We start from the raw sequence: 19,252 nt of genomic DNA, 5'->3' as shown, positions 1-19,252 counted from the left end.
AGATTGTTCCTGAGTCCTGGAGGAATCATAAAGACTTTCTTCCCTGCGGCTCTGCAACTGGTACCCACAGCCCATGTAATAAACAAGGGTAGGTAAACACTTCAGAGGATAAAATCTTCTCAGGCTCCATGACATCACTCATGATTTTGAATGCCTGGAAGGAAGCTCTTTTGTCCAGTTTTGTTTTTGGGAAGTTTCAACAAGGTGATTATGTGAACACAATTAGAAATGATGTCAGTGGATTGTATCAGATGATTCACAGTGAGACATTCAGTAGTAGTATAATCAGAACAACTCAGAATACAAACGACATTGTATTACAAACTCTAAGTCAGAGAGAGGCAGGCTCATGATTATAGTCATAGAGAGCTACAGACCATGACAAAATAGTGACATGAACATATTAATGGAGACCTGTGCTTCCATTGCCTTGAGAATCAATAACCGGACCAATTCAGAAATATATTTTGTCCTGTGTTATCCTAAATTATACAATACAGTTCTTAACAGATCCACAGTTAATTTGCTTGATAAAGATTGAGTTTGAAAGTTTCAACAAGATCCAGACAGAGTGGCATGATGTGTGCTTTGTTTTCTCTTCATTCTATTGGTTGTTTTATTTATTAATATCTTAAGTTATATCCTGTTACCATTTCTTTCTCCACAATACTCTAAACCCCCTTTCCTTTGCCTCTATCAAGTGCTCCCCATCCTGCCTACCTATTCCTGACTTAGGACCATAGCATTCCTCTACCCTGCATCAGTGAGTCTTCACAGGTCCAAGGGTTCCTCTCCATTAGGTATGGTAGATAAGGCTAGATAAACAGATGGTGCCATGGGTCCCATCATTTGCACTCTTTGGTTGGTGGTGTGCTCTCAGGGACTCTACCTTCAACACTAATGAGAAAGTCATACTAATATTTCATTTCCATATCATGATCTTCATCTCTGATCCTCAATTATTTTTAATTTAATAACTTGTGCTGACCCATCCATTCTTCATTATCTTTGTTTTCCTACATTATATTTGCTCCTTTTATAATTGCAGAAGTGACGAGTCTTGGAATTATTTTTTAATTTGGGAAGGTTTTAGTAAAATAAATGCATTTTATTTCCTTCTAATTATAGTAAATTGGCACGAAGTAAATAAAAATGCCTAGGAAGATCAATGGTTAAGGAGATGGCACAAAATAGTTGAATTCTGGGAGATATAAACAAGTGGATGAATAGCAACTGCCTTATCCAGAAGGGAGGTAAAATTTAGGCTAGAGAGGAAATCACTAGCCGTCTGCTGTTGGCAAGAGGAGCTCAAAAGCAGCACCACTCACAGGGACAGATGTTGCTTGAAGTCTAGCTTCAAGTAGGAAGTATTCTCCTTTTTCTTGACTATTCTCTGTATTTATATTTCATAAGTTGTCCTCCTTCCCTTATTTCCATTCCCCCTTCATCCCATTGCCTCCATGAGGTGCTCCCTCTTACATCCACCCTAACCCTCCTCAACACTCTGACATTCCCCTACACTGGGAAAACGAGCCTTCTCTGGACCCAAGTTCTCTCCTCTCATTGATTCCAGAGAATGGTATCCTCTGCTGCATATGCACCTGGAGCCATGGGTCTCTTCATGTGAACTCATTGGTTAGTGTGTCAGTCCCTGGAAGCTCTGGTGTGTTTGGATAGTTAATAAGTTCATTCTTCTCATGGGGTTACTGACTCTTTCAGCTCCTTCCGTCTTTTCTCTAGCTTCTTTATTAGCGTCTGTGTTCAGTCTGTGGTTAGCTGCAAGCATCCTCCTCTGTATCAGTTTGACTCTGGCAGAGCCTCTGAAGAGGAGTCCATATCAGATTCCTGCCAGGAAGCACTTTTTGGCATCAGCAATAATGCATGTGTTTAGTGGTTTCATATGGGGGGGGGGGATCCCCAGTTTAGGCAGACTTTGGATGATCTTTTCTCCAATACCAGCTCCTGTATTTGTCCCATTATTTCCTCCCATGAGTGTTTTGTTTTGTTCTCCCTTATAAGATGTACTGGCCTTCCTTCTCTTTGAGCTTCTTAAGTTCTGTGAATTGTTTCTTGGGTATTCAGAGCTTTTTGTGCTAGTATTCGTTTATTGGCTATTTAGTCTTGAGTTACATGAGCGCCTCCCTAACTCTGGAAATTAGTCTGTGTTTCCTGAGAAAATTGGACATATTGCTACATGAAAACCCAGCTATTGCACTCCTGGACATATACCCCAAAGATTCTCCCACATATAACAAGGACACATGCTCCACTATGTTTAAAGCAGCCTTATTTATAAGAGCCAGAATCCAAAAAACCCAGAATCCATCAACAGATGAAGTACACAGAAAATGTGGTACATTTTCACAATGGAGTACTAGTCAGCTATTAGAAACAATGACTTCATGAATTTCATAGGCAAATGGATTGAACTAGAGATTGACATGCTGAGTGAGGTAATTCCATCACAACAGAACACACATGGTATGTACTTACTGATAAGAGGATACTAGCCCCTGAAAGGTCTGAATACGCAATACCCAAGAAACAATTCATGGACATTATGAAGCTCAAAAAGAAGGAAGGCCAAAGTGGGAATGCCTCAGTCCATCTTAGAAAACAAAACAAAACTCTCATGGGAGGAAATGCAAGGTCAAAGAGAGGAACAGGGTTTGAAGAAAAGATCACTCAGACGCCTACTCACCTTAGGATCCACCACATTGCAGTCACCAAATCCAAGAACTGTACCTGAGCCCCAAAAGTACTTACTGCCAGGAAGCAGACAGACGTGCCCCTAAGGAACTATGCTACAGTCCTATGGATACAGCTGAGCGTGCAGCTAACCATCTCTGAACTCGGGGACCCAATGAGGTTGCTAAAGAAAGGACCTAAGGAGCTGAAAGGGGTTGCAACCTCATGGGAAGAACAACATTATCAACAAAGCAAACTCTGCAAATCTTCCATGGAGTAAATAACTAAACTTTGGGCACACTTTGAGAGACCTATTGATCCAGTTTGGTATGTAGCTGAAGAGAGCAGTGTCTGTCATCAATGTGAGAAGAGGCTTTGGTTCCAGGGAGGACATGTTTTCCCTAGGTAGGGGAATGCCAAGGCAATGGGATAGAGAGGGTGACTAGGAGGGAGTGCATCTTTGTGAAGGCAAATGAAGGGGAAGGCAGATGTAAGCAGGGCTGTGTAAACAGATAACATCTCAAATGTAAATACACAGTATCTAATGAAAAAGACAAAAAAGAAAAAAAAAAACTTTTATAACAAAACCAGATTTACACAATATCTTTCAAAAAATTCAGGCATACAAAAAATAACAGATGGAAAACACCAACACAAGGAAAGGAACTGCACCCTAGAAAATTTGAGAGTGTCTTCAATCAACTAGCACAAAAGAAGACAGCCAAACAAACACAACTCCACCTCTAGCAATAAAAATCAAAGAAAACAACAATCATTGGTCCCTAATATCTCTCAACATCAATGGATTCAATCCATAATAAAAGACATAGACCAACAGACTGGATAGGTTAAAAAGCACCCAGCATTTTTCTGCATACAGGACACAAACCTCCATGACAAACACAGACATTACCTCAGAGTAAAAGGGTAGAAAACAATTTTCCAAACAAATGGTCTCAAAAAAAAGTTGAAGTATACAGTCTAATATCAAATACAATTGACTTTCAACCAGTTATTTAAAATGTAAGAAAGGAAATTTTCAAGTCATAAAAGAGAAATTCACCAAGATGAACTCTCAGTTCTGAACATCTATGCTCTAAATTTAAGGGCAACTATATTCATATAGGAAATCTTACTTGATCTCAAAGCACACATTTTACGTCACACAGTAATTTGGAGAACTTCCACACCCCACTTTCATCAATAGACAAATCATAGAAACAGAAAATAAACAGAGACTTAGTAAAACTAACAAGTTATGAACAAAATGAATTTAACACACATACACAAATATGTATATAGTATACACATATGTACACGTTTATCCTAAAACAAAAGAATACACCTTCTTCTAACCGCATCATGGTTCCTTCTTTAAAACTGAACATACAATCGGTCACAAAATAGGACTCAACATATACAAGAAGATTGAAATACTTCTCAATGGAGTTGATGATTTGTAAGTTGAATTTTAATACAACACCTTTCTATTGAAATTCAATTTGGATCTGCCACCCGGAACGGCGGCTGGAAGAGGCTGAGCAACTGGTGGGTGGGAGACCTGGGCTGCCAGGGAGCAGACAGATCTCTGCAGAGTGCACACGGAAAGTGCACCCCCTACCTTGTCCTGCCCCGCCCTGTATGATCCAGCGACCAGGAACAGAACTTTGGAAGTTCTGTTCCCACCCGGCGACTCTGAGGCATAGAACAGGGCTCGACCCATCTGCCACCTGGACCAGTGGTGATCCAGGGACACAGACCAGATACAAGGGAAAGGCAAGAACATATCACTGAAAACAAAATGGCAAGAGGAAAGCGAAAGAGTATATCCCAAGGAAACCAAGACAACCTGGCAACACCAGAACCCAGCTCTCCCATAACAGCAAACATCGGAATTCCAAACACTCCAGAAAAGGAAGACACAGACCTGAAATCATACCTCAAGATGCTGATAGAGATACTTAAACAAGAACGGGAGGAAAAGCAAAAAGATTCAGAAGCTTTTAATTAGGAAACAAGAAATACACTCAAAGAACTCAAAGAACTAGAGGAAAACAAAATCAAAGGGATGAAGGAATGGAAGAGGGAATTTAAAATGGAAATTGACACAATAAAGAAAACACAAAAAGAGATAACCCTAGAGGTAGAACACCTAAAAAAGAAATCAGGAATCACAGAAGCAAGCATTTCCAATAGATTAAAAGAGATCGAAGAGAGAATCTCGGGGGCAGAAGACAACATTCTAAACATAGACGAAACAGCCAGAGAAGATGCAAAAAACAAAAAGCTCCTAACCCAAAATGTCCAGGAAATGCAGGACACAATGAGAAGACCGAACCTAAGGATAATAGGAATAGAAGAGGGAGAAGAGTATCAACTAAGAGGCACAGTAAATATCTTCAACAAAATCGTAGAAGAAAACTTCCCTACCCTCAAGAATGAGATGACCACTAGCATAAAAGAAGCCTTCAGAACTCCAAATTGGTTGGACCAGAAAAGAAATACCTCCAGACACATAATAGTAAAAACATCAAGTGTCCAAAGCAAAGAAAGAATACTAAAAGCAGTAAGAGAAAAAGGTCAGGTAACATATAAAGGCAGGCCAATCAGACTCACACCCGATTTCTCAACAGAGACTATGAAAGCTAGAAGAGCCTGGACAGACATCATGCACACACTAAGAGAACACAAGTGCCAGCCCAAGCTGCTATACCAAGCAAAACTATCAATGACCATCGATGGAGAGATAAAGATATTTCAAGACAAATCAAAATTTACACAATATCTGACAACAAACTCAGCACTACAACGAATAATAGGTGGAAAACCCAATACAATGAGGGAAAATACAGCCTAGTAAAAACAAGAAAACTCCTAAACAAGAAAACTAAAAGAAGAAAAAGACACAGACACAATTCAACCCACAAAAGCAATAATGGCAGGAAACAGAAACAACTATTCCTTGATATCTATTAACATAAATGGACTCAACTCCCCAATAAAGAGACATAGGCTATCAGACTGGATACATAAACAAAATCCAGCCTTTTGCTGCATACAGGAAACTCATCTCAGAGACAAAGACAGACACTATCTCAGAGTTAAAGGGTGGGAAAAAAATTTCCAAGCAAACAGCTCCAAGAAGAAAGCTGGAGTGGCTATTCTAATATCGAATAAAGTAAATTTCCAACCAAAAGTTTTAAAAAAGATAAGGAAGGACACTTTTTACTCATTACTGGGGAAATCTGTCAGGAGAAACTCTCAATCCTTAACGTATATGCTCCAAATAAAAAAGCACCCACATTCATAAAAGAAATCCTACTAAAGCCCAAAAAATACATTTCATCCCACACAATAATAGTGGGAGACTTTAATACCCCACTCTCACCAATGGACAGATCATGGAAACAGAAACTGAACAAGGACACAGCAAAACTAGCAGAAACTTTGAACCAACTAGAATTAATAAATATATACAGAACATATTATCCTAAAGTAAAAGAATACACCTTCTTCTAACCACCCCATGGCACCTTCTCGGAAATTGACCACATAATTGGACACAGAGCGAGCCTCAATCTATATAAGAAGATTGAAATACTCTCATGCATCCTCTCAGATCACCATGGTCTACGGCTGGTCTTTAACAATAACAAAGACAACAAAAATCCCACATACACATGGAAACTAAACAACGCTCTGTTAAACGATACCAGGGTTAAAGAAGAAATTAAAAAAGGAATTAAGGATTTTCTAGAATTCAATGAAAATGAAAACACAACATACCCAAACCTATAGGATGCAATGAAAGCAGTACTGAGAGGAAAACTCATAGCCCTAACTGCTTCCAAAAAGAAACGGGAGAGAGCTTACATCATCAACCTGACAGCACAGCTAAAAGCCCTAGAACAGAAGGAAGCAGATATAACCAAAAAGAGTAGACGGCAAGAAATAATCAAAATTAGAGTAGAAATAGACCGAATAGAAACAAAAAGGACCATGGAAAAAATCATCAAAACCAAGAGTTGGTTCTTTGAGAAAATCAACAAGATTGATAAGCCCCTAGCAAGACTAACTAGAGGGCAAAGAGAGAGTATACAAATTAACAAAATCAGAAAGGAAAGTGTGGACATAACAACTGAAACTGAGGAAATTCAAGAAATCATCATATCCTACTACAAAAACTTATACTCCACAAAATTGGAAACTCTGGAGGAAATGGACGAATTCCTAGACAGATACAAGGTCCCAAAGATAAACCAGGACCAAGTAAACCATCTAAATAACCCTATAACACCTAAAGAAATAGAAGAATTCATCAAAAGTCTCCCAACCAAAAAAAAGCACAGGTCCAGACAGGTTCAGTGCAGAATTTTATCAGACATTTATTGGGGATATAACACCAATACTCTCCAAATTATTCGAAAAGATAGAATCAGATGGAATACTGCCTAACTCATTTTTTGAGGCTACAATAACCCTCGTACCTAAACCATACAAAAACCCTACAAGGAAAGAGAACTTCAGACCAATCTCACTTATGAACATTGATGCAAAAATACTCAACAAAATCCTTGCAAACCGAATCCAAGAACACATTAAAACGATCATTCCTCATGACCAAGTAGGCTTCATCCCTGGGATGCAGGGATGGTTTAATATAAGGAAATCCATCAATGTAATCCACCATATAAACAAACTCAAAGATCAAAATCACATGGTCATCTCACTAGATGCTGAGAAAGCATTTGACAAAATCCAACACCCCTTCATGTTAAAAATCCTGGAAAAAACAGGAATCCAAGGTCCATACCTAAAAATAATAAAAGCAATATACAGCAAACCAACAGCCAACATCAAACTTAATGGCGAGAAACTTGAAGCAAAACCACTAAAATCAGGGACTCGACAAGGCTGCCCACTCTCCCCCTACCTATTCAACATAGTACTGAAAGTCCTGGCTGGAGCAATTAGACAGCAAAAGGAGATCAAGTCGATACAAATCGGAAAGGAAGAGATAAAAACATCACTCTTTGCCGATGACATGATAGTGTACTTGAGTGACCCCAAAAATTCCACCAGAGAACTACTACAGCTGATACACAAGTTCAGCAAAGTGGCTGGATACAAATTTAACTCGAACAAATCAGTAGCCTTCCTATACTCAAAGGACAAACATGTGGAGAAAGAAATTAGGGAAAAGGTACCCTTCACAATTGTCCCAAAATCTATGAAATACATTGGTGTGACTCTAACTAAGCAAGTGAAGGACCTATATGACAAGAACTTCAAAACTCTAAAGAAAGAAATTGAGGAGGATCTCAGAAAATGAAAAGATCTCCCATGCTCATGGATTGGAAAGATCAACATCTTAAAAATGGCCATCCTACCAAAAGCAATCTACATATTCAATGCAATCCCCATCAAAACTCCAACCCAGTTCTTCATGGAACTGGAAAGATCAATGTGCAATTTCATATGGAATAACAAAAGACCTAGAATACCGGAATCCATCCTCAACAACAAAAAAACATTTGCGGGAATCACTATTCCTGACCTCAAGCTATATTACAAGGCAATTGTATTGAAAACTGCATGGTACTGGTACAGAAATAGGCATGTGGATCAATAGAATAGAATAGAAGATCCAGAAAAGAGCCCTCATGTATATGGTCACCTGATTTTTGACAAAGGAGCCATAAACTTTCAATGGAAAAAGGACAGCCTATTCAACAAATGGTGCTGGTCCAACTGGCTCTCAGCATGCAAAAGAATGAAAATAGACCTTTTCTTATCTCCTTGTACAAAGTTCAAGTGTAAGTGGATCAAAGAACTCCACATTAAACCAGTTACACTGAAATTATTAGATGAGAAAGTAGGAAAAACCTTAGAACACATAGGCACAGGAGAAAATTTCCTAAACAAAACACCAATGGCTCAAGCTCCAAGGTAAAAGATTAACAAATGGGACTTAATGAGATTGCAAAGTTTCTGTAAGGCTAAGGACATTGTCAAGAAAAAAAAAAAACGGCAACCAACAGAATGGGAAAAGATCTTCACCAACACCACATCAGATAGAGGCCTAATATCCAAGGTATACAAGGAACTCAAAAAGCTAGACACCAGAGAATCAAATAACCCTATTAAAAAATGGGGTACAGAGCTAAACACAACGTTCTCAGTTGAGGAACACCGAATGGCCGAGAAACATCTGAGGAAGTGCTTGACATCCTTAGCCATCAGGGAAATGCAAATCAAAAACAACCCTGAGATTCCACCTCACACCAGTCAGATTGGCCAAGATCCAAAAATTAGATGACAGCAGATGCTGGCGAGGCTGCGGAGAAAGAGGAACACTTCTCCACTGTTGGTGGGGTTGCAAACTAATACAACCACTCTGGAAATCAGTCTGGGGATACCTCAGAAAATTGGATATAGTACTACCTGAAGACCCAGCTATTCCACTTCTGGGCATATACCCCAGAGACACTTTAATATACAACAAAGATACATGCACCACAATGTTCATAGCAGCTCTATTTATAATAGCCAGAAGCTGAAAAGAACCCAGATGTCCTTCAGAAGATGAATGGATACAAAAATTGTGGTACATTTACACAATGGAATACTACTCAGCCACCAGAAACAATGACTTAACTAAATTCTTAAGAAAATGGCTGCATCTAGAGAATATCATCCTGAGTGAGATAACCCAGTCACTAAAGAGCAGACATAATATGCAGTCACTGATATTGGGATGATAACGCCAGAGGCTTGCACTCCCTCAGAAACAACTCACAGACTGTATGAAGTCCAAGGAATAAAGAAAAATAATATATTTACAAAACAAAAAGACTTTGACTATTTCCATTATGTGTTTTGTTTTGCATGTACTTTACACTCATTTTAACTATTAGGTTTTCAATGCATACTGTTAAGCCCTTGAAAAAAATCAAGTACTGACTAAAAAATATATTCACATAGTTTTATGTAAAAATTATTTTGATATCTGAAAAAACAGAACTGACAAAAATGTATAATTTTAAGCAAAAAAATGTTTAAAATCTTTACATTAACCTTTGTTTTGTAAAATAAAGTAGTTTAATTTAAAAAAAAAAGAAATTCAATTTGTTTTAGAACAAAATAATCATTTATTTCAAAGAACTCCATTGTGAGAAATGTAATAACCATATATTACATAAAAATATTTAAAATCATACATAAAGAATGAAACAAATTTCAAACTGATAAAAAGGGGCCATTTCTATACATGCTTGGAAAATCATGTAATTCTGTGTTTTGTGGTGTTTTACACTTAATGGATGTACAAATGTTGAACCATACTTGCATTCCTAGAATAAATTTTTTTCTTTGCTCAGAGACTAATCTTTGTGTTGTATGTTCTGTTGTTATGGTACGTGTTTTTGTCAGGAATGAGTCTTACATAATTATCAAAGAAATTTTTCTTTAATTTACCTTATTCCCTGTTTTTGTACATTATATTTATTTCCACTCTTTTTATAAAGAGAAGTTTTTCGCTTCTATTTGAATGAGCCTCTCTATTCTCTGCATGCAACCAAAAAATGTCTTTAAAAAATCAGCTTTGTTTTGATTTCATTGTGAGACTGTTACTAAAGTATTTAATTATAACTGAAAATTATTGCCACCTTTGTCTCGTTGTTGTTATTGCCGATTCTGATATGTTTTAATAGTCATTTTTTTGGAGTTCTACTTCTGTCTGTGTGTTCCTTTGTTTGACCTTTTGTTTACCTCACTGATAAGTGAGAAGGAGTTCTTCAAGTTTATGTAAAACTGATTTTCTGTGAATATGAGTTTCTGTAATTGTGTTTATTAATGAATTTTGTAAGTGTCCTTCTATTCTATGGTATAACATTTTGTGTATAATAACAGTAGTTAGCAATAGAGACTCTTAGTATTTCATAGCTGTAACATTAACCTCATCCATATCAACATTGTTTACAGAGGTGTGTGGTAATGGAGGACATTACTGTGTAATAAGGAAGAGAATATTGTTTAGTTTAAAGGAAAGAACATCAAACGATGGTAAAAAACAATTTTGTAATTGTTAAGTTTTGGAAAAAGGTTTTGATATGACAAAGGTTTATTTTATGCATGTATGAAGTCTTCAAAGAAATAGTAAGAGTATGGCCCAAGAAAGAGAAACCTAATACAGGAGTGTAGGAATTGGTTCCTGATGTGACAATATATTCATTTCGATATGTTTACTGCTGTGTATTTTGAATCAAAAAGTTAGCACACACTGACCCTTCTACATCCTGTGGCCAACTCAGTTTTTCCTGCGGATAAATGAAAGAGTTGACCGTGTGGAAAATATGGGCTGAACTGTCCTATCTTCACCTTAAATTCAACATGTGAGAAATTCCAAATGTAAAAAATGTCATATTCTTCCTGCAGTGTTTCTCTATGTTTCATAATCACTCTGACCCCTAGAGGATTAATAAAGTTGACCTTTCTCAGAAAGGAATTTACTGAAAGACAAGGATCATTATACACTGTACTTATGTTCTGTACTTTCTTTCCACTTTCATTCTATTGTTTTTTATATAATAACATCTTAAATTTTATCCTGTTCCCATATTCTTCTCCAAAAACATCCGATTCCCCTTTCTTTGGCCTCTATGAAGTGCTCCCCTACCTGCCTAACTATTCCTGCCTTAGCACCATAACATTCCTCTACCCTGCATCAGTGAGCCTTCACAAGATGGAGGGTTCCCCTTTCAGCAGATATGGAAGATAAAGCTACATATCCAGATGGACGCATAGATCCATCCTCTTTGGTTGGCGGTTTACTATCAGGGACTCTACCTTCTACACTAATGAGAATGTAATACCAACATTTGGATTCCAAACCCCGATCTACCTGTCTAATCCTCAGGCTTTGTTTTTTAATTTAATAACATGCACTGACCCATCCATTCTTCATTATCTTTGTTTTCCTTCATAGTTTTTGCTCATTGTACATTGCAGAAGTGATGGGTCTTGTTTGTTTGTTTTTAATTAGGGAAGGATTTATTGAAATAAATACAATCTATTTCCTCTTGATTGTAGTAAATATGCAACAAGTTAACTAAAATGCCGAGAAACTTTAAAGGTTAAGGAAATGAGACAAAAGTAGAAATCTGGGAGGAATAAAGCAAGTAGATGAATGGCAACTGACTCATCCAGAAGGATGGTAAGTTTAGGTTAGAGAGGAAATCACTAGCACTCTGTTGTTAACAATGGGAGCTGAAAAGCAGCACCACTCAAAGGGACAGATGTTGCTTGAAGCCTAGATTCATGTAGGACTTACTTTGTTTTCTGCATTATTTTATTGAATATTTTCTGCAACTAAATTTCACATGTTTTACTCTCTCCCCCAATCCCACCTCCCCCCTTCATCATAATATTACCTCCATAAAGGCCCTCCATCTCTCTACTACCCTCTTCTTTCCCATCACCTTGGCATTCTTCTACACTGGAATAGGAGCCTTCTCTGGACCAAATTTCTCTCCTCCCATAGATGCCAGAGAATGCTATCCTATGCTGCATATGCACCTGGGGCTATGGGTTTCTCCATTTAACCTCACTGGTTAATGTTTTAGTCCCTGGGAGCTGTGGTGGGTTTGGGTAGTTAGTAAGATTGTTCTTCCCATGGGGTTGCAGAACTTTTCAGTTCCTTCCATCATTTCTGTAGCTTCTTCATTGGAGTCCTTGTGTTCAGTTCCGTGGTTAGCTGAAAGCTTCCTCCACTATGTCATTTTGGCTCTAGCAGAGCCTCTGGGAGGCATCCATCAGAGTTCTGCCAGGAAGCACTTCTTGGCATCAGCAATAATGCATGGGATTAGTGGCTTCATATGGGATGGTTCCCCATGTGAGGCAGTCTTCATATGATCCTTTCTCCAATCTCTGCTCCTGTATTTGGCCCATTATTTTCTTTAATGAGTGTTTTATTCTCCCTTCTAAAAACTACAGAGGCATCCAACTTCTGGCCTTCCTTCTTTTGGAGCTTCACAGGTTCAATGAATTGTTTGTTGGGTATTCTGAGCTTTTTGTTCTAGTATTTGTTATTTAGTGAGTATATTCCATGAATTATATAAATATATACATGTATATATACATACATATATAGAGTGACTGGGTTACCTTACTCAGTATGATTAGCTACAAGTTTTATCCGTTTCACTATAACTTTCATGAAGTCATTGTTTCTAAGAGCTGCATAATACTCCATTGTGTAAATATACCACAAATTCTATATCTATTCCTATGTCCAAAGACATCATGGTTCTTTCTAGCTACAGGATATTTTCAATAAGGCTGCTATGAAGATGGTGGAACATATATCCTTCTTAGATTTTGGAGCTTCTTTGGGGTATATGCCCAGGAGTGATACAGTTGTGTCATCGGGTAGTGCTATGTCAATTTTCTGAGGAATTGCCAGACTGATTTCCAGAGTGGTTGTACCAGAATACAACCCCTCCAAGAGTCGAGGAGTGTGTCTTTCTGCACATCCATAACATTTTCTGTCGCCTGAGTTTCTGATCTTTTGTTTCTGACTGGTGTGAGGTGGTATCTCATGAGTGTATTGGATTTCATTTCTCTGATGTCATGGGATGTTGAGCATTTCTTCAGGTGACTCTTATCCATTCGATGTTCCTCACTGGAGAATTATTTTTTAGCTCTGTCCCCGCTATTGAAAGCAGTACTTAATTCTCTAGAATCTGACTTTGTGAGTTATTTTTATATATTGTAGTAGATATAAAATTAGTAAAGATATTTTCTCAATCTGTTGGTTGACGTTTTGTATTTTTGACAGTGTCCTTTGCCTTACAGAAGCCTTGCATTTCATAAGGTCCCAAGCAGTTTTTATTACAACTGATCTGTAATACAGCTTGAGGTCCAGAATAGTGTTGTCGTCATGATGCAAATTTTAAGGTAATTTATGACTCATCTATTTCATCTGCTAAGTAAAATTGCCGATTTGCTCTACATTTTTCAGTTTTGTTGTGTATAGGTTTTTGTAGTAGGATCTGATGATTTCTTAAATTTCTTCAATTTCTGTTGTTATGTATCTTTTTTCATTTCTAATTTTGTTATTTTAGATTTTCTCCATTTGCCGTCTTGTTAGTTTGGCTAAAGGTTTACCAGTCTTGTTGATTTTCTCAAAGAACCAGCTTCCTTTTCCTGTCGACTCTTTGTACGGTTTTTAATTTCTATTTGGTTAATTTCAGCTCTGAATTTGATTATTTCCTGCTATCTACTCCTCTTGGGTGTATTTGCTTCTCTTTGTTCTAGATTTTTCAGGTGTTGTGTTAAGCTTTTATGTATGTTCTCTGCAGGTTCTTTTTGGATGCACTCAGAGCTTGAGTTTTCCTTTTAGCACTGCTTTCACTGTATTCCATTAGTATGGGAATGTTGTGCCTTCATTTTCCTTAACTTGTAAAAAAAGTCTTTGATTTCTTTCTTTATTTTTGTCCTTTAAAAACCTATACTTAATAGAGTACTGTACAGTTTTCATGTGTATGTGGGCTTTTTGTTGTTATTGACGACAAACTTTAATCACTGGTGATCTGATAGGAAGCATGGGAGTATTTTGTTGTGACTGACTATGTGGTCCATTTTGGAGAAGATGCAGTGAGGTCCTGAGAAAAAGATATATTCATTTATTCGGTATGAAATATTGTTTAGAAGTCTGTTAAATCCATTTGGTTCATAATTTCTGTTAGTTTTATTGTGTCTCTGTTCAGTTTCTACTTCCATGATCTGTCCATTGATGAGAGTGGGGTGTTGACGTCTTCACTCTTATATTGTGTGGTGTAATATATGGTTTGAACTTTAGTAGGGTTTCTTTTATAAATGTGGGTGCCCTCCTATTTGGAGCATGGATGCTTAGGATTGAGAGTTCATCTTGATAGATTTTTCCTGTAACCAGTAAAAAGTGTCCTTCCTTGTTTTTTTGAAAAAGACATTTGGTTGAAAATCTACTTTATTTGGTATTAGGATGGGTACGCCAGCTTGTTTCTTGGGAATATTTGCTTGGAAAGTTTTTGTTACAGGCACTTTTCTCTGAGGTAGTGCCTGTCTTTGTTTCTGAGATGATTATCCTGTTTGATATTCAGTCTGATAATCTATGTCTTTTTATTAGGGAATTGAGTCCATGGAAGTTAAGATATACTAAGTAATAATGATTTCTATTTTCTGTTTTTTTTTTTTTTGTTGTTGGTAGAGGTAGAAATTTGTTTGTATGCCATTCTTCTTTTGTTTTTTTGTTTGGTGTGGAAGAGGCCAAAATTATTTGTATAAAAATTAATCAAAAATTATTCTATAAAAATATAAAATTATGTGATTTTTGAAATGGGGTGTCTAGTTTTTGAAAAGAGTCTACAGTCTCTGTTTTACTATTTTTTTAATGCTACAAGTGTCCATTTGTCTTCTTCATTAATCTATCAAAGGTCTTGAACCTGGATTCCCAGCAGCTGACAAGTACAGTCCAGTTGACCTTTGACCATTTGATGATGTTCAATGGCTCCTCCACTTACAGTGTAACAACAACATATATAGGAACACATACAATAAGTAAGAAAATATAAGAAAATATTGATAAAATTCAAGATTGGAATATAATAGACATGGAATTTTAGAGAAGACCATTTATTATATTATACTTTTGTAGGATTCACTTAAACTGCAGTTTAAGTATAAAGTATTTTTTGTATAAATAGCATCATCCATAAATTTACCACAAGAAGAATATGAAAGTTATTGCAGAATGTATTCCTTACAGGGTCACTTTTAATGATGATATTTCTGTAAAGACTAACTTAGGGAAGTGACACTTTTTATAAATGCTGATGAATTTTAGACCCATTCAGCATCCCACTGTGGGAGGATTATTGACAAATGTGAAGGATTTAGTTCAGCTGCAAACATTCAATTGTTCTTTTGAAAAGTTTAGATTTTTGGAAACAGCATAACCAAAGCATCTGGCTCCCTGTCCATTGTTCTAGAATTTTCTGAGTCAAGAACTCAACCAGAACTGCACATTGAGGGCAGATGGAGAAAAATTGAAGTCAAGCAAATATCAGTACTTTTACCAATCCCTTCAAAAACTACAATATAATAGCATGCTCAAATATGTACAAGCTTATTTTGTTTCATTATTCTTTAACTATTTTATTTTACAGTCCAGTTGTTATTCCCCTAATGGTTCAGTGCCTGACTCTTCCCCATCCCCTACCTCATCCCTTACCCCCTCTATTAACTCCAAGAAGATTTATCTTCCTCTCCAAACCTCAGACCTTCCCAATCCCTTGTGCCTCAAGTCTCTAGGTGGTTAGGTATGTCTTCTCTCACTGAGGCCAGACCAGGCAGTCCTATGTTGCATGTGTGTCAGGGGGCTAATATCTGCTGGTGCATGCTGTCTGGTCGATAAATCAGTGTCTGATAAGCCTTGGTTATGCAGGTGGGTTGAGACTGCTGGTCTTTCCATAGGGTCACCTTCTACCAATTGTTTTCTAATTCAACTGTAGGGGTCTCCATTTTCGGTCCATTGTTGGATATAATATATTTGTATTGGATAGCAGAAAAGAATATTTCCTCTGTAAACTATGAGCCAATAGCTTGACTAAAAGCTGATAAACCAGTCAGTATTCTGCCACGTGTGCAGTCCTACTGGAAGCCAGTGAATATGTTCTGATTTCATCTTTGTTGATTCTTTAGTATATTTGATATCTTGTTTGATTTAAGTGAAGATTTGCTTGTGTAGCCAGGTCTGTCCTAGAAAGCACTTTCTACAAAAGCTAATAGATTTAACGACTATATTTCCATTTCTGAAAGTTACAAGGAGGGAAAATCTCCATGAATGCAACATGATGACTAAAATTTTATTAATAACTTTGGATTTATAGTTCTTGCAAAGGAGACTAAACACTTAAATGAGTGTAAAAATTCATGAACTGTGCACACGAGATTTTATATATATATATCTCCAGACATCATTAGAGGAACCAGTGAGATGGATACTAAACTAGATACATGCATTGAAACCCAATATTTTGTGGGTATGGACCAACATTACATTGGACATACCTCCTGAAATATTTGTTCAGAAATATGATTTCTCCCTGATCTTTTGTATAGAATTTCTCTCTGGTCTTATTAAAATGATGTAGATCTTGGGTGCAAAAATGCATCCAAGCATCCCTGCACTAGAAGCCAAAATGGAGAAAATCTCCACAGCAACCATGACCTTGCCCTTGGTGCTGTGGTAGACAGGAAGGAAGGTGACCCAGACACTACAGAACACTAGCATGCTGAAGGTCAAGAACTTGGCTTCGTTGAATGTGTCAGGCAGATTCTTGGCCAAGAAAGCCACAGTGAAGCTTCCAAAGGCCAGGCAAGCCAAGTATCCCAGGACAAAGTAGAATGCAGTTACTGAGCCCTTGTTGCACACAATGATGATGTGGCCATGCTCAGAGTGTTCATCAGTATCAACAAAGGGAGGAGAAACGGCTATCCAGGTTGTACACAGAATACATTGAAAGAGGGAACATATGGGAATAATGTAGTTGGGAGTCCCTGATACTAGGAAGTTTCTCAACCTTCTTCCTGGGTCTGTGACTTTGAATGCCAGAATCACAGTTACTGTTTTGGCCAGAACTGTGGAAACAGCCACAGTGAATACTGTCCCAAAGGTGATTTGCTGTAAGATACAGGTTACTCTGTTAGGATGGCCAATGAAGAAGAAGGAGCACAGAAAACAGCACATGAGTGACACCAGCAATAGGTAGCTGAGGATTCTGTTATTGGCCTTCACAATAGGAGTGTCATGGTGCTTCACAAAGACCCAAAGTACCAGAGCTGTGAATGCAGAGAGACAGAAGGCTAGTAAGGCAAGAGCCATCCCCAAGGGGTCTTCATAGCTTAGAAAGATCACAGCTTTCTGAAGGCATTTGTTGTGTTGTGTGTTGGCATAGTGGCCTTCTGGACAATTTATACACTGATCCATATCTGATGTAGAAAGGAAAGTTTAGTTAGTGCTACTTTAAAAATATTATAGGCAAGGTATTTCAAGTGAGCTTGTTAAGAAAGCCTTGGACTGCTGCCTTTGATGATAAGAAAATATTTGAATCACATTGCTCCACAAAATCACTCTCGATTTTTAAGGGGAAATCAAACCAAACAATTATTTATGTATTTAAGTTTTGATTATATTATTTATAATGTTATCAGAATGCAAAGACTTCCTAAATCATCTGCTGGTTCTATGTTGATATCAAGTAGATTATTGAAGTCAGAGAAGATACATTTATAAACAGTATGCAGTTGGTTATATTTTAAATACTAAACACTACACTGTTTCTTGAAATCTTTAATTATTTCACTCTCTATGACACATTAAGACTATGCCATCTACTGGGACAAGACCTGTAATAGTTACTAGAGAATTTAGTATCTCAAACATGCTGACATAAAAAAAAACTAAATTGAACAGGTAGGCTGCATGTATGTGTGTGTGTCCGTTTGTGAGTGTGTGTATTCATGTTAGTGTAAAAACTGCATTACTGAATTTACAAGTTTCAGTCATATGTTATTAGAAGAAGGAGGAAAATGAAAGGTAATATAATATTAATATTTGAAAAGTAGAAAATATTAAAGAAATGAGCCCTCAGAATATCCTCATTTGTGAGTATGTAAACAAAAGTTCTGGTTATCGGTCATCTGATGCCGTAATATTAGCATTGAAGGGGAAAAGGACCTCTGTCAATACTTTGTAGTAAGAAGCCCTTCACCTCGATTCTTCATTTGGAGTGCTGAGCACTTTCATCCTTGCCTCATCTCCATTCCTAGGGGACTCAGTGTCTGTGAATTCACTTAGAGATGAAATCAGTATTGATAAAAAGAATGATAAATAGAACAGAATTTCTCCAGCAAGAGTGGTAACCCAGATTGTTTGTTTAAGCAATCGTACCCCATTCCTAAGTTGTCATCTTGATCATGGCCACAATATGAACTCATTGTAGTTGCACTTCATATTTATGTCATTTCAGCAAATGTTTATGTCGTTTGTTGGTATTCAGAAATTTTAACTAGAGAAGTGCATTTGTGAAGACCTATCATTTTATATTTGATAAATTCAATAAAGCCTAAGAATTTGGATCAGGTATGAATAGAACATTCTGCTCTAAGAGAACCTGAGTTCAGATCCCATCAGCCATTTCAGGTATCTCACAAGTGCATGTAAATATACATAGAGGGGTATTTTTTGTGTTTATGTGTTCCAAACATGTCTTTCTCATCCCACATATGTAAGCAATTAATGTACTAAAATATATTGTATAAATTTTGTCATTCATCAATGTAAATATTAATTTTTATTTATTTTTACATCTAAAACAATTTCAGAATACTTTTAAAAATTATTCTTTTTAGCAAAGTGTATGTTAGAATGCATCACTTCAACTGATGTATCCTGAGTAGGTTGCTTGGTTCAATGCACCTTAGGAATAAGCTCAGAATGTAAAACTTATCTATGAATAATTTA

General features: G+C 37.1%; 2 protein-coding genes across 6 annotated transcripts in view; one reads left to right on the top strand and one right to left on the bottom strand.

The window, feature by feature from the left end:
- LOC308413593 (vomeronasal type-2 receptor 116-like) overlaps window positions 1-19,252 on the top strand; it is a gene marked incomplete at both ends in the record, with an annotated part of 711,488 nt that overhangs the window by 175,715 nt on the left and 516,521 nt on the right. The gene's annotated exons all lie outside the window — the stretch shown is intronic.
- LOC308413775 (vomeronasal type-2 receptor 116-like) overlaps window positions 16,814-19,252 on the bottom strand; it is a gene marked incomplete at both ends in the record, with an annotated part of 53,847 nt that continues 51,408 nt past the window's right edge. For 4 of the 5 annotated variants that reach the window (XM_080908827.1, XM_080908825.1, XM_080908824.1 and 1 more), the window contains one exon: window positions 16,814-17,718. In XM_080908827.1, the coding sequence (XP_080764953.1) occupies window positions 16,814-17,718 (905 nt within the window). The remainder of the gene's footprint in view (window positions 17,719-19,252) is intronic. The other variant, XM_080908829.1, reaches the window with a different exon arrangement.

The sequence above is a fragment of the Micromys minutus genome (genome assembly GCF_963924665.1).
Source record: "Micromys minutus genome assembly, chromosome: 32".
In the NCBI taxonomy this organism is placed as follows: Eukaryota; Metazoa; Chordata; class Mammalia; order Rodentia; family Muridae; genus Micromys; species Micromys minutus.
This window is presented reverse-complemented; position numbering and strand designations above follow the sequence as displayed.